This window comes from Heloderma suspectum, chromosome 6 (genome assembly GCF_057233095.1).
Source record: "Heloderma suspectum isolate Gila_16-S chromosome 6, 16-S_ref, whole genome shotgun sequence".
Taxonomy (NCBI): Eukaryota; Metazoa; Chordata; class Lepidosauria; order Squamata; family Helodermatidae; genus Heloderma; species Heloderma suspectum.
Genome location: NC_139463.1, coordinates 98419333 through 98434275, shown reverse-complemented (window position 1 = coordinate 98434275; position 14943 = coordinate 98419333). Strand labels below are relative to the sequence as shown.

The window sequence follows — 14943 nt, the reverse complement described above, 5'->3', positions numbered from 1 at the left end:
ATGCCCCAGCCAGCTGTGCAGGCTGGAGGATGCTGGGAGTTGTAGGACTATTTTGTGTCTAAACATGCATAAGATTGCACTGTAAGGGCGCAATCCTATGCAGATAGATGGCCGCCTCCGAACTTGGAGGCGACCACCTATCCAATGCAGGGCAGGAGAAGCACGGGGGATTTGCTCCCTCTGCGCTTCTTCTGCCCTGCATTTTCAAATTTCAGCTGTCTAGCCATGGGAGGGCAGAGTCGGGGAGGAGGCTGCTGGATGACACCTAGGATGTGTCGTATCGGCATTCCCACCCTCCCCGCCCCGGAACGCCCCCTGGAACGCCCCATTTTGGCCACTCTGCGCTCCTCTTGAGAGTGTGGAACATGGGGCTGTTGGGTGCTGCCTGCGAGGCAACGCGGAAGGGGGGAAGGTCAGTTCTCCAGGAACCAACCTTGAAGCGTGGGCTCCGAGGTCACTTCCCAGAACACCAGATATCCTATGGCCGTCTAGCCGCTGACTAGCGGCCATAGGATTGCTCCCTCCAAGACCAAGCTGTGAACCAGAAATTTCCAATTCAGTCTTCGTGTCACTCTCTCTCTCAGCCTCAGTGTCCCACCGGTAATATGGTGGTAATAATAACAGCCTACTCTACAGGGTTGTCATGAGGATTACTCATTTCTGTGGAGGACTTCTGAGACTACATAACTAAGCCTAAGTATGTGTAACTGAAATCATTGTGTATTCTTTCCCTGTTTAGCTCCCCTCCCTTCCCCTTTTCTGTTGTCCTCCCTGTGTTGATTTCTAGATTGTAAGCCCCTCGGGGCAGGATATGTCCTCTCATAATTCTGTAGAGCATCATTAACATGAATGGCACTGTATACTAAAGGGCATAACATACTTAGTACAGCTTTTCCCAACATGGCTCCCCTCCAGATGTGTTGGAGTATAACTCGCATAATTTCTTGATTGGCTAGCATCCTCTTCCTTTTGTGCATAGACAACTTCTACACTGTACATCCCCCATGTTTCTAGTCCTGGCCGCGGACTAACCAAGGAAGCCCCTTCATCCAAGACATAGGCACCCAGATACTCCCTAGACCCCAATTGTTTTGGAGATGACTCACGCCCTCCAGCATTGTTCACCAGGCAGTCAAGGCGTCCATAAAGTTCTATGGTCACTGACACCAGAGTCTGTTGGGAGGGACAGGGTAGAAAAGGAAAGATTTCAGGCAGGTGGAACAATTATATGGGGGAGAACAAAGATCCCTGCAATTTTAGAGTTAGAAGCGACTAGAATAGCCTTCTAGTTAACTAGAATAGTTATTCTTAGAAGCGAATAACTCAGCACCCTGTGAACGGGCTGGACTACAGCTCCCATCATCCCTGGCCAGGTTGGCTAGGGATGGTGGGAACTGTAGTCCAGCCCATCTGGAGGGCGCCGGGTTGGAGAAAGCTGCACTACTAGAACCACCAGGTCTGAGGATCAAACTTGATGGGCACAAACATATTCACACAGCTGGCAATCCCATAAGTGGCTTTTAAGAAGTCAGTTGCCCGATCTGGATTGAGATCCTAGTGTAGGGGATGGGGGGTTAACTCTTTGTCCCCTGCTGTGGTCCTGGTCTGGATCAGGCACTCTGTACCTTTTATTTGCCTTGGGGTGGGGGGAACTGCCATTGGAGCAAACGGGAGTTCTTTTTCCAATGGAACTTGCAGGCGCAGGAAACCTGATCCAGATCAGGACCTCGGGCAGGGGAGGATCAAGTCCCATCACCATCCCCCACATATCAGGATCAGTCCCGGCACACCCACACGTGACTTTTAAAAAGCCGTCTGTGCTCGCTGCGGGGCAGGCGTCTCGTCTAATTTGACCCTGCGGGTTGTGCCACAAAAGGCACAGGCTGTTCCAGAGAGCAGCATGGGAGATGAGGGGCCGAGGCCTGGAGCGTGTGCGAAGTGAGAAAAGGATCCAGAAAGATGGGGAGTGGCTGTGCAAGCCATGCGGAGCAGGACAGTTCTCGCAGGGCTGGCGTCGAGGGTTGGCATGGCCAGGCATCTGCCAAGGGCCCACGCCTCATTAAGGGCCCGCTGACCAGAGTCCCTCGGAGTTGCTCCACTGCAACCTGCTGGTTCGCCCACCTCTCACCCTGGTCCAGAGGGAGTGGCAGACAAGCAAGGAGAGAGCAGTGGTGAGGAGGAGGCGCTCCGGTTGCCTCCTTGCTCACTGGCTCTCCACCAGGCCAGCAAGCGGGTGGCAGAAAGGAGCAACTGCCACAGCTGGTGAGAACGGTGGTGTGGGAATAGACACACCGAGGGGGGGGCATCGAGAGTGTCTTGCCCAGGGGGCCCCTGAAACACTGAGTTCTAGCTTAGGGGACAGGCTGCCTAATACAGGCGTCCTCTTGCACTGCCCGGGAGGGTGCTGAGGACTAGGAGCCTGAACCCAATTTGGACTCCAGTATGATGACTTCAGCAGAAGGAAATCCTACAAAAAGGATATAGTAGCGTGGAAAAGGTGCGGAAAAGGGCAGCCCAAGTGACCATGGGAATGAAGCAACTAGGAGGAAAGTCTGCAACATCTGGGACTGTTTAGCTTCGAGAAAAGGTGAGTAAGAGGGGACATGATAGAGGTGTACAGAACTATGCATGGTGGATCAGGAGACATTTTTCTCCCACTATCATAGTAGTAGAACCCGGGGTCATCCCATGAAGCTGGTTGTGGGGAGGTTTAGGGCAGACAAAAAGAAGTACTTCTTCACACAGTGCATGGTTAAAATTTGCTACCACAAGATATAGTGATGGACAACATTTAGGATTGCTTTAATTTATTTTTATTTACTTAAAATATTTCTAGGCCACCTTTCAGGGCAGGAGCCCTCCCAAGGCGGCATGCAACAATAAAGTTTATATAATAAAAACCGATGCAGTAGTAAAAATAGCAAATGACCAGCATGGGGGCGGGGGGTTGCAGATACAACTCAGTCTGATAAAAAATAATCAGGAGAAGGCCTTTAAATGGAGATTAGACAAATTCATGGAGGTTAAGGGTGCAATCCTATGCATGTTTAGACAGAAAAAAGTCCTACAACTCCCAGAGCTGTAGGGCTTTCTTCTGTCTAAACATGCATACGATTGCCCCTTAAGTGGCTTTGGGCAAACCATTTCCCACCCTTGTGTCATCTGTTGAACTTTAGCTGCACACAAGTATTGATAACACAACAGGTTTGATCAACATGGTTCAGTACAGCTTCCTGGTGTAGGGCTCAACACAGGCCTGCGGCAGGGATTCTCCTAGATCAGGGGCAGAAAACGTGAAGCCCTCCAGATGGCATTGGGCTGCAACTCCCATCAGCCCTAGCCAGCATAGCCAGTGGTGAGGGTGATGGGATCTGGAGTCCAACAACATCGGGGGGCCTCACGTTCCCCATCCCTGTCCTTCACCAAGGCAGAAGATGGAAGGGTGAATCTAGAGGAATTAAGATTAATTCACTGCACTTCGATACAACAGAAGCCCCGGCTTCCCTATGCAATAATATGAGGATAAAATAACCCTGCCTTGCAAGGTTATTGTAAGGTCTCCTGCAAAATGACTGGAATGTTTTAAATCATTTTAAACAGGGTAGCAGTTATTTTCAAAGGCTGGAGCTACATGGCAACCGAATGTGAAGCGCTTTAATGCTTAATGCGGATTTTCATGAAATCGGCTTTGGTCCATGATCTGGGGTACACAAAGCAAAAGATGCAGAGTGAACACTACCTTAAAAGCTTGACGCTTTTCACAGGTCAAGCTACACTTTAATGCGCCTTACTTTGCAGCTGGAAGGGCAGAGTCCCACTAGTGGAGGCAAATGTCGTCAACCCCATAGATGCTGCTCAGCCAATGAGAGAGGCTTGCTCCCCTCACGGTATTAGACTCTCATCCTGCATCCGATGAAGTGGACATGACAGTGTATGCCAGAATAAGGGCACAATCCTATACATGTTTAGAGTGGGGGGAAAGGCCTACAATTCCCAGCATGCCCCAGCCAGTCATGCTGGCTGGGGCATGTTGGGAGTTGTAGGACTTTTCCCCCCTCTAAACATGCATAGAATTGCGCCCTAAGGCTATCAATGGCTACTGGCCCTGATGGCTATATTCTACTTCCAGTATCAGAGGCAGTATGCCCATGTACACCAGTTGCTGGGGAACATGGGTGGGAGGGTGCTGGTGCACCCGTGTCCTACTTGTGGGGTTCCCATTGAGGCATCTGGTTGGCCACTGTGTGAACAGAATGCGAACAGAGCATGGATCTTCCTATGTATCCACAGAAGACAAGAAGTGTAGGAAAGAAGTTCTGCATCTAGGGAAGAGGGGCAAGCAGGAAGAGGAATGCCCCACAGGAAGGAAGTCTAGGTAGGTCATTGGGACATGGCAAAGGGTTTTAAGAAGAAGTTCAGCAAAGGAAAAGACCATCTTGGAGAGCTTAAGAAGCTCCCCCAAAGCAGCACCCCTCTTCCTCCCCCCCAGTTCCAGCTTACCTTAATGTCTGTTTCATGGAGGACATCGCAAACCACGAAGCGGCCTTCCCCAGGCCACCTGCCATCCTCCAGCTCCTTCTGAAGTGCTTTCCCCCTTTCCCCTGCATGGGGACGTGAAGGGACAGTTGCAGAGTTAGAGTGGAGTTCCAGTTCAGGGCAGGTGAGGATGGGGAGACACAAGGCAAGGATAGTGAGGCACTTTGGGGTCCCGTGGCCAAGTGCCATACTGTACGGAGGACAGTGCTCAGTTTTGGAGATCTGGCAGAGAACCATCCTGTATTTGAGGGTGTACTCTATTGATGGACTGCTTGTTCCTAGTCTGGTTTAAAGTCAAAGAACCAGATGGAGGGAGAGCAGCAGAGGCTTTGAAGTGGCCCATCAAGAGTTAACACCTCAGCACCAGACTAAGCATCAGGCACACCGGTCAGCTCGTGACCCTCTTCCCTGCTATGGTATTGCATTTATAGCCATTTTTAATACATTTTCACCTATACATATAAATTAGCACATGCAAATCTTATGCAAATCTGTGTTCTTTCGGGGGGAGATCCATAAGCAGCCAGCCTATGTCTGAGTTACCTGCACATCTCTCCCTCGCTGCCTTTGATCTCCCTCCACAGCTCCCGGGGGCATGACCCCCAACCCCACTTGGATCCCTGATTCTCTCCACCCACCTAAGTTTTTTTTTTTTAAAAAAAAATTGTAAACAAGCTCACATTATAGGTGACAAGACAGCTTCCATTTGAAGAATAGGGACTTATTTGCACAAAAGGGGCATTTTCAGTCCAAAACCAAACAGAAGCAGGTGGCATCCCCCCCTCCCCACCCCAGACTCACAAGCATGGAAGTGCTCCAAACCTCTGACCCTCCCAAGGTCTGCCCACCCAAGATTCACCTTGGCTCAGGATGGATTTTTTTAAAAGTCCTTATCATGCTTAAGTAATCTTGCAAAAACAACGAATAACTAAATCTCTGTTTCGCTACTGTGTCTATGAGTGCAGCAGGGTGTTCAAAACCCAGGGTGTTGGGGTTGTTTTTTCCTGGAAGATTTTTTGCAAACACTGGAGCTCCTCTGAGCCAGCAGAAGATCACTCCCTCTTGCGTGAGGATGGTGTCGTTTTGGCTACATGATGTGTAGCACTCAGAGAACTGAGATCACTGTTAGCATAGAGCAGCCTTGCCCAGACTGATGAGTTGACCTACAACTCCCACAGTCCCCGTGGCCATGCTGGCTGGGGATGACGGGGTTGCAGTCCTACACCTCTGGAGAGCATCAGGTCAGGGAAGGCTGGGGCACAGACGAGGGCACAAAGAAGGAAGCAACTATCGGCAGAACTCCCCTCCAAAGACATAGGCGAGAGAGCCAAGCCGATGCAGCACTTGGAGCAGCAGAAACTCCATATTTTGGCCAAACCACGGGAAGCGGGGAAACTCCCAAACCCTGCTCATTGTGCAGGGGCTCGCCCAAGGATGGGGAATGCGTGGCTCTTTGGATGTTCTTGACCTGCTGTCTGCTGCTGAGCTGTGGCCCTTCCCCACCTAGTCCCAAGGGGAAAAGAAAAGCCTGTGATGAGAGGCTGGCATCGTGGACACAGCATGGCTCTGGTTTAAATCCCTGCTCAGTCACAAAGGTCACCACACAAGTTGCTAGTCCTCAGGACTGCACACATGCTTTTTTTTCTTTAGGGAAGATAAGCTCGGTGGGGGGATGCTCATACCACTGGAAGTGCAGGTGGGAGTGTTGCTTTTACAGTGAGAGCACAGTTGGGAACTGGGTTGCCAGCTTTTTCTGACTGGGTTCTTGTGGCCTTAAAACGGCTGTACAAAAGATGAAAATTCAACAGGTGCAGCTTCCTCCTCACTGCATCTCTCTGCTAAGCTACACCGGTTAAATGTCTGCCTCTATCATGACCCCAAAAGCCACACATCTCTACTTCTCTCCATCTGCACCAACCTGGTGCCCTCCAGATGTGTTGGACTATACCACCCACCCCATCAGCATGCCATGGGGATGTTGGGGGTTGTAGTCCAACACATCTGGAGGGCACCAGGTTGGGGAAAGCTGATCTACACATCTCTTTCTCATCTTTCTTGGAGGTTTTGCTGCCCCCTGCTGTCTAAAACACACATTTCCTCTGTATCAGCCAACCTGATTTGGACATACTGGGAGCGGGAAAGTGAGAGGACCCTCTAATAGGGGCGGGAGCGGGGGTGGAGAGAGATCTTCTACAACTCACCTTCAGATCCTGGTGCACAGAAGACCACTTTGGCTCCTTGGAGAACTAGGAGGGAAAATGAGAGGTGGGGAAAATGAATGCAAGAGGCATTCCCGGTTTACACATGCATGCACATCGCTTGATTAGGAACATAGGAAATGATCACATTATTCCAAATCACAAAACCATTCATCCATCTCACCCAGTAGCAGTTACACTACACTATATTCTATAGCAGGGATAGGGAACCTGAGGCCTTCCTGAGGCTGTTGGATTCCAACTCCCATCAGCCCCAGCCCACATGGCCAAATGGTGAGGGACAATGGGAACTGTAGTCCAGCAACATCTTGGGGACAACAGGTCCCCCCTCTCCACAGGAACACAGGAAGTTGCCTTATCATGAGCCAGACCATTCATTGATCTCAGCAGTGGAGGCTGGTGGCTCCGATGTCAGAGGGCCAGTGAATCCGCTCTGGGTTTCAGTCAGAACTCTAAAGGAGCTGTCCTCCTATTTAAAATACCTCCTATTTTGGAGGTAGGGTCCAGCACCTTGGATAGCTCCTTTAGAGTTCTGACTGAAACCCAGAGCGGATTCACCACCCCACTGACATCGGAGGTGCCATCCTCACTAGATCTAAGTCAGTACTGTCCACACTGGGTGTGGTCAAAAGGTAGATTTGGAACCACTGGTAGATCTCTGGGTGATGTATGGTAGATCAGCAAGGATTTAGACTGTCTGTTGTTTATCAATAGCAGCAACAAAATGACTCCACCACCACCCGTCCTAAATTATACTGCAGGAATGAAGAATGCGTGGGGCAACTGGAAGTGGGGTTTTGTGTGGAAGGGCTGTGAGCTCTGTTCAGTTCTGGTACTCAAAACACATTCCTCGGCTCAGAATTCTTTCATACTAAGAGCATCTCTACACGAGCCTAAAATTCCGCATTTAAAACGGGGCTTTCTGCTTCTGTTTTAAATGCAGGATCATAACCGACTCCCTTTACACATGCTTCCTTTCCCCACTTCCCCCCCTCCTTTCCCCCCCTTATCTGAGTCTTTGATATGTTTCATTATATAGCTGCTAGATGGTGCTGTGGTCCTCTTTATCGGCTTTTCCTCTTTTCTAGAGGGAACTCGAGCAGAACTCAAGAGCTGTAATTTGATAGCTCATTATTTCTGATCTTTTAAAAACTGGAATAAAGGTCATTTAGTGTGGGAGATGCCCTGGAGGTTGACGACATCATCTAAAGGATCCACAAACTTCCGTGAGTAACCAATCTCAATAGCAGGATAAAAGCTCTGTGCGGAGAAGCCCCAAGTGTCTGCCATTTGCACCCGGCTCCGGTTGGTGGATCTCGGAGTCCTAGTAAAAAGCAAAGTAGATCTAGTAGAACTCTATTTGGAGTTACCAGGGATCAAACCTGCAACCTTCTGCATGCAAAGCAGGTGCTCTACCCACTGAACTACAGCCCCTTATTACATGTGCAGTCGATGAATGTCAGCTAAAAGTATGAACTGACTCTGCAGAATAGCATTGTATTCCAAATGATGGGAGATCAGAAAGTTCCATTCAAACATGCGGGCCATGATGTGACATTGTGGGCTTGTCAGAACCAGCTCAGAATGTGTGTGAGGAACATCACAAGCAACTCCCTTAACTCACCCCAAAATCTTTTTTCCATCCAAGCCCTGTCTCTTCCCAGTTTAAGAAAGGCTTTGAAAACCTCACTCTTCTGTTTGTGATTGATTCCTCCGCCCACCCGCCCTCCTGACTGATTGACTAGCTGGATGTTGGATTAGATTTTTTTTATGCTGATGTGCTTTTAAGATGACACTGGGTCCTCAATTCAAGGACATTTTTAAACTGTTGATTCATTTTGTTTCTCTTTTTTCTTTTTTGTGAATTGCCTGGGGGAAATAATTATTTTAAAGGCAGGATAAAAATGTCTAAAATAGAAAAGAAATAAAAATAACTCTCCCGCCTGCCTAACCAGCAAAGTTTAACTCCAGGCTACACCAGTTAACCCCTTCATGGATCACTGCCTTGTTGTGGCGAAGGGGCTTGCATAACTCAGTGAAGCCATAAGCTATGCCGTGCAGGGCCACCCAAGACGGACAGGTCATGGCAGAGAGTTCTGACAAAATGTGGTCCACTGGAGAAGGAAATGGTAACCCACTCCAGTATTCTTGCCAAGAAAACCCCATGGAACGTATCACAAGGCTAAAAAAGATGATGCCGGAAGATGAGCCCCTCAGGTCGGAAGGTGTCCAATATACAACTGGGGAAGAGCAGAGGGTATTTCCAAGTAGCGCCAGAAAGAGTGAAGCGGCTGGGCCAAAGCCGAAAGGACACTCAGCTGTGGATGTGTCTGGTGGTGAAAAGAAAATCCGATGCTGTAAAGAACAATATTGTTTAGGAACCTGGAATGTCAGATCAATGAATCAAGGTAAGCTGGAGGTGGTCAAACATGAGATGGCAAGATTGAACATCGACATCTTGGGAATCAGCGAACTCAAATGGACAGGCATGGGCGAATTTAATTCAGGTGACCATCATATCTACTATTGTGGGCAAGAATCCCTTAGAAGAAATGGAGTAGCACTCATAGTCAACAAAAGGGTGGGAAAAGCAGTACTGGGGTACAATCTTAAAAATGATAGAATGATCTCAGTACAAATCCAAGGCAAAGCATTCAACATCACAGTAATTCAAGTCTATGCCCCAACCACTGAGGCCGAAGAAGCTGAGGTTGATCGGTTCTATGAAGACCTACAACACCTTCTAGAACTAACACCAAAAAAAGATGTCCTCTTCATCATAGGGATTGGAATGCTAAAGTAGGAAGTCAAGAAATCACTGGGATAACAGGCAGGCATGGCCTTGGTGTACAAAATGAAGCAGGACAAAAGCTAATAGAGTTTTGCCAAGAGAACACGCTGATCATAGCAAACACTCTTTTCCAACAGCACAAGAGACGACTCTACACATGGACATCACCAGATGGTCAATATCGAAATCAGATTGATTATGTCCTTTGCAGCCAAAGATGGAGAAGCTCCATACAGTCAGTAAAAACAAGACCTGGAGCTGACTGTGGCTCAGATCATGAGCTTCTTGTTGCAAAATTTCAGCTTAAATTGAAGAACGTAGGGAAAACCACTAAACCATTCACGTATGACCTAAATCATATCCCTTATGAATATACAGTGGAGGTGAGGAATAGATTTCAGGGATTAGACCTGACAGACAGAGTGCCTGAGGAACTATGGATGGAGGTCCGTAACATTGTTCAGGAGGCAGCAACGAAATCCATCCCAAAGAAAAAGAAATGCAAGAAAGCAAAGTGGCTGTCTGATGAGGCTTTACAAGTAGCTGAGGGAAGAAGGGAAGCGAAAAGCAAGGGAGAAAGGGGAAGATATACCCAACTGAATGCAGAGTTCCAGAGAATAGCAAGGAGAGACAAGAAGGCCTTCTTAAATGAACAATGCAAAGAAATCGAGGAAAACAACAGAATGGGAAAGACTAGAGATCTCTTCAAGAAAATCGGAGAACTCAAGGGAACGTTTTGTGCAAAGATGGGCATGATAAAGGACAAAGAAGGAAGGCCTAACAGATGCAGATGAGATTAAGAAGAGGTGGAAAGAATACACAGAAGAACTTTACAGGAAAGATCTGAATGTCCCTGATAGCCATGATAGTGCGGTCACTGAACGTGAGCCGGACATCCTCGAGAGTGAAGTCAAGTGGGCCTTAGGAAGCATTAGTAACAACAAAGCTAGCGGAGATGACAGTATTCCAGCCGAGCTATTTAAAATCCTAAAAGATGATGCTGTTAAAGTGCTGCATTCAATATGCCAAGAAATTTGGAACACTCAACAATGGCCGCAAGACTGGAAAAGGTCAGTTTACATTCCAATTCCAAAGAAGGGCAACGCCAAAGAGTGTTCAAACTACCGCACCATTGCGCTCATTTCACATGCCAGCAAGGTGATGCTCAAAATCCTACAAGCTAGGCTTCAGCAGTATGCGAACCGAGAACTACCGGAAGTACAAGCGGGGTTTCGAAGAGGCAGAGGAACTAGAGATCAAATCGCCAACATTCGCTGCATCATGGAGAAAGCAAGAGAATTCCAGAAAAACGTCTATTTCTGCTTCATTGACTACGCTAAAGCCTTTGATTGTGTGGATCACAACAAACTGTGGCAAATTCTTAAAGTGATGAGAGTACCAGACCACCTTACCTGTCTCCTGAGAAACCTGTACGAGGGTCAAGAAGCAACAGTAAGAACCAGACATGGAACAACCGAGTGGTTCAAAATTGGGAAAGGAGTACGACAAGGCTGCATATTGTCACCCTGCTTATTTAACTTATATGCAGAGTACATCATGAGAAATGCCGGGTTGGATGAATCACAGGTCGGAATTAAGATTACTGGGAGAATTATCAATAACCTCCGATATGCAGACGATACCACCCTAATGGCAGAAAGCGAAGAGGATCTAAAGAGCCTCTTGTTGAGGGTGAAAGAGGAGAGTGCAAAAGCTGGTTTGAAACTCAACATTAAAAAAACTAAGATCATGGCATCTGGCCCTATCACTTCCTGGCATATAGAAGGGGAAGAAATGGAAGCAGTGACAGATTTTACTTTCTTGGGCTCCAAGATCACCGCAGACGGTGACTGTAGCCATGAAATTAAAAGACGCTTGCTCCTTGGGAGGAAAGCTATGGCACACCTAGACAGCATAGTAAGAAGCAGAGACATCACCTTGCCGACAAAGGTCGGTCTAATCAAAGCTATGGTTTTCCCAGTAGTAATGTATGGCTGTGAGAGTTGGACTATAAGGAAGGCTGAGCGCCGAAGAATTGATGCTTTCGAACTGTGGTGCTGGAGAAGACTCTTACGAGTCCCCTGGACTGCAAGGAGGTCAAATCAGTCCATCCTAAAGGAAATCAACCCTGAGTGCTCATTGGAAGGACAGATACTGAAGCTGAAGCTCCAATATTTTGGCCACCTAATGCGAACAGAAAACTCCCTGGAAAAGACCCTGGTGCTGGGAAAGACTGAAGGCAAAAGGAGAAGGGGACGGCAGAGGATGAGATGGCTAGATAGCATCACGGATGCAATGAATATGAACTTGAGCACGCTCCGGGAGAGAGCGCAGGACAGGAAGGCCTGGCGTGCTATGGTCCATGGGGTCACGAAGAGTCACGAAGAGTCGGACACGACTGAACGACTGAACAACAACAAAGGAGGTGCGTGGAAACAGATGTCATTTGCATAATTTAGGCCAATTGGGTTTCCTGAGAGCTTAATTTGAATGCTTCTGGCATAGTGGATAATAGAGGAGGATAATGTAAGCCGCCTTGAGTTCCTTGCGAGAGGGAGAAAGGCGGGGTATAAATGCAATAAATAAATAAATAAATAAATAGTGTACAGTCATAACCCAGGATGTATGGCAGCTAAGGGTTGGAATTGCTTTGTGCAGGATTGCCTCTCCGCCTGCGTTGTTCAGTCGTTCAGTCGTTCACGACTGAATGACTGAACAACAACAACAACAGACCAGTTAAACAGGAAATAACTGCCAAAACCACCATTACTGAAAGAAATTAAAATTCCCACCTCTGTCCATGACTACATAATGATGGGTTGGAAAATACTTCATGGTTGCCAACTTGGGAAAGAAATTCTCCATCACTCCCTGAGTAAAAATGCAGAGTTCTTAAGAATGGGGCAGCAATAGATTAGATAGATAGATAGATAGATAGATAGATAGATAGATAGATAGACAGACAGACAGACAGACACTGGTCAAGACACAGGAGGGGGACCGACACAACCACTATACTCTCTAGAAACAGAAGGTGCAGCAAAAGTACACTTTTCAATTTGCCGGGACACGCTCCGTTACACCACACGCAAACTATGTATCACTGCTGGTTCGTTAATTTTCGAAAAGTGGGCGGGGGGCACCCAGGGTCAGCCTAGCATGACTGGATGTCAAAGGAGGGCAGGACTCCTGTAGGATTGCACAGAACATGACATTTCTGACAGGGACACTTTTCAGAGGAATGGGCTCTGTGTGCGCCTCTTGCATTTTATGGTCTTTTGGCCTCATTCTTCGCAGTGGCCTTCTCTATACTAGGGGTAGGCAACCTGGGTGTGAAGGTTTGAGGCCTACAGGCAAGGAAAGGAAAGAGGTCAGGCCTAGAGGCCTAGGGGTTTTTGTTGGGAGGAGGTATCCCTGGGAGGAGAAGTTTCATTTCCCCGATTAAGTTTGAGCTTCATTTCCCCAGTGAAGTTAAATTTCTTCAGGTTTGAAGCAGTACTTTTGGTTTGGGGGGAGGAGGGTATAAAAAGAGAGAGTCAGAAAGACCAGAGAAATAAGAGCAGAGTTGGGGAGACCAGAGCCTGAAGAGAGCGCAGGAAGAAGCAGCCTGGAGAAGTCTAAGTGCAGTTAGGGTAAACAAACTTGCATTTTTGCAGCTTTTATTTTCTCTTAATGCCTTTTGTATCACTCAGCTCTATTCTGTAAATACCTTTAGTTGTGATTTGTTTGCTTTAATTTATCAGTAAACTAGTGAGGTTAAAACCCAAGTGTCTGAAGTACTAATCACCCCACATCTACAGCCTAAACCGCACATTATTGAGCAGTTTAAAAAAAGGAAAGTGGGACTGTTAAGGAGGCAAGAGATCTTTAAGGGGTTGCTCAGCGGGTCCAGGTCATGAGGGGAATCCTGACACTGGAATTCTCCAGATGTTCTAGATTACAAATCCCATCATCCCCAGCCAGCATGGCCAATGGCTGGGGATTGTGGGGTCTGCTGTCCAAAACATCTGGAAGGCACCAGGTTGCCACCCCCTGATCTATATTTGCATCTGTGTCTCTGTGTGTGTGTGGGTGGGTGGAGGGGAGGGGAGGGGGTATGTGGTGTGGTATAATGGTTAGAGAGCCAGTGTGATGTAGTGGTTAGAGTGTTGGACTGGGGAGACCTAGGTTCGAGTTCCCACTTGTCCATGAAGTTCACTGGGTGACTTTGGGCCAGTCACTGACTCTCAGCCTAACCTACCTCACAGGGTTGCTGTGAGGGTAAATTGGAGAGGAAGAGGAGGATCACGTATGCTGCCTTGAGCTCCTTGGAGGAAAAGGTACACTATAAATGTAACAAATACATTGTAGATGATAGATAGATAGATAGATAGATAGACAGCTCCATAACAGAGAGAAATCACCCCATCTCAATGTCTCCCCTCCCGCCCTTATTTTTTGTGTTTGGAAAAACAACAACCAGGGCTCATAGGACACAGTTCCTCATTCTTGTTTACAGAGCAATGGCTCAGCTATTGGGACATACAGGAAAGAGACAGTTTCAGGAGAGGAGGAAGCGGTAGTCTACTGCAACTGCAAGTCCTGTGTCACCTTAAAGCAGCCACCCTGCTGCCCCCCAGATGCGCTGGACTACAACTCCCACCATTCTCCAGCCAACATGGAGCATTTCAGGGCTGCTAGGCTGGGGAAGGCTGCCTTAAAGACTAATTGATTTACAGTGCCAGAAGCTTTTGGATGAATGGTGCACCTGATGAAGGGCCTTGTAGCCCCATGGCTAGTGGGGGAGGTGCCTTGGCTCAGCCATAGAGCACCTCAGTGGTCGGTCCCAGGTTTGATTCCCAGCATTTCCAGGTTGGACTCAAAAAACTGCCTGAAACCTTGGACAGCCACTGCCAGTCAGTGTCAACAATGCTGTCATCCATGAAAGCTTATGCCTCAATATGTTTGTTAGTCTTTAAGGTGCTATGAGGCTCTTATTTTTTGCGACCATACTGGCCTAGATGGATTATAACTTAGTATCAGGCAGCTTCCTATGGCAATAAATCTGATTGCCCTTAAGATGCCCCGAGACTTTTGGTTTTTTGCAGTGCATGCAACAATGCCTCTGAGCATGTTCAGAGCACAAGACTTTCCACCACTAACTTCTTCCTGCCCTGACGCACCTAAAATTGGGGAACAAAGCTTCCAGGAGAGACTCTGTGTCTTTCTGGAGCCCGGCACCTATTTGTAGAACCCCCACCCCCACCCAGTTCTGTCCCCTCCCCAGCCCCTCTCACCAAATTCTCTCACGATGCCTTCACCAATGCCCCGGGTGCCCCCGGTTACTATGACGACCTTGTCCGGGTACCGCAGCCCTGTCGCCATCCCAGCTGTTGTCGCAGTTCTCCCTAATCACCC

General features: G+C 48.0%; 1 protein-coding gene across 3 annotated transcripts in view; it reads right to left on the bottom strand.

Moving 5' to 3' along the window:
- HSD17B14 (hydroxysteroid 17-beta dehydrogenase 14) overlaps positions 1 to 14943 on the bottom strand; it is a 26378-nt gene extending 11435 nt beyond the window's left edge. The window contains exons 1-5 of one of the 3 annotated variants that reach the window (XM_084805507.1): positions 14823 to 14943; positions 12339 to 12417; positions 6738 to 6782; positions 4501 to 4601; positions 1107 to 1173 (exon numbers count right to left, since the gene is read on the bottom strand). In XM_084805507.1, coding sequence (XP_084661633.1) covers positions 1107 to 1173; positions 4501 to 4601; positions 6738 to 6782; positions 12339 to 12411 — 286 coding nt within the window. In that variant the 5' untranslated portion in view covers positions 12412 to 12417; positions 14823 to 14943. Of the gene's footprint in view, positions 1 to 1106; positions 1174 to 4500; positions 4824 to 6737; positions 6783 to 12338; positions 12418 to 14822 lie in introns of those variants that run through there. The other 2 variants (XM_084805506.1, XM_084805505.1) reach the window with 2 other exon arrangements.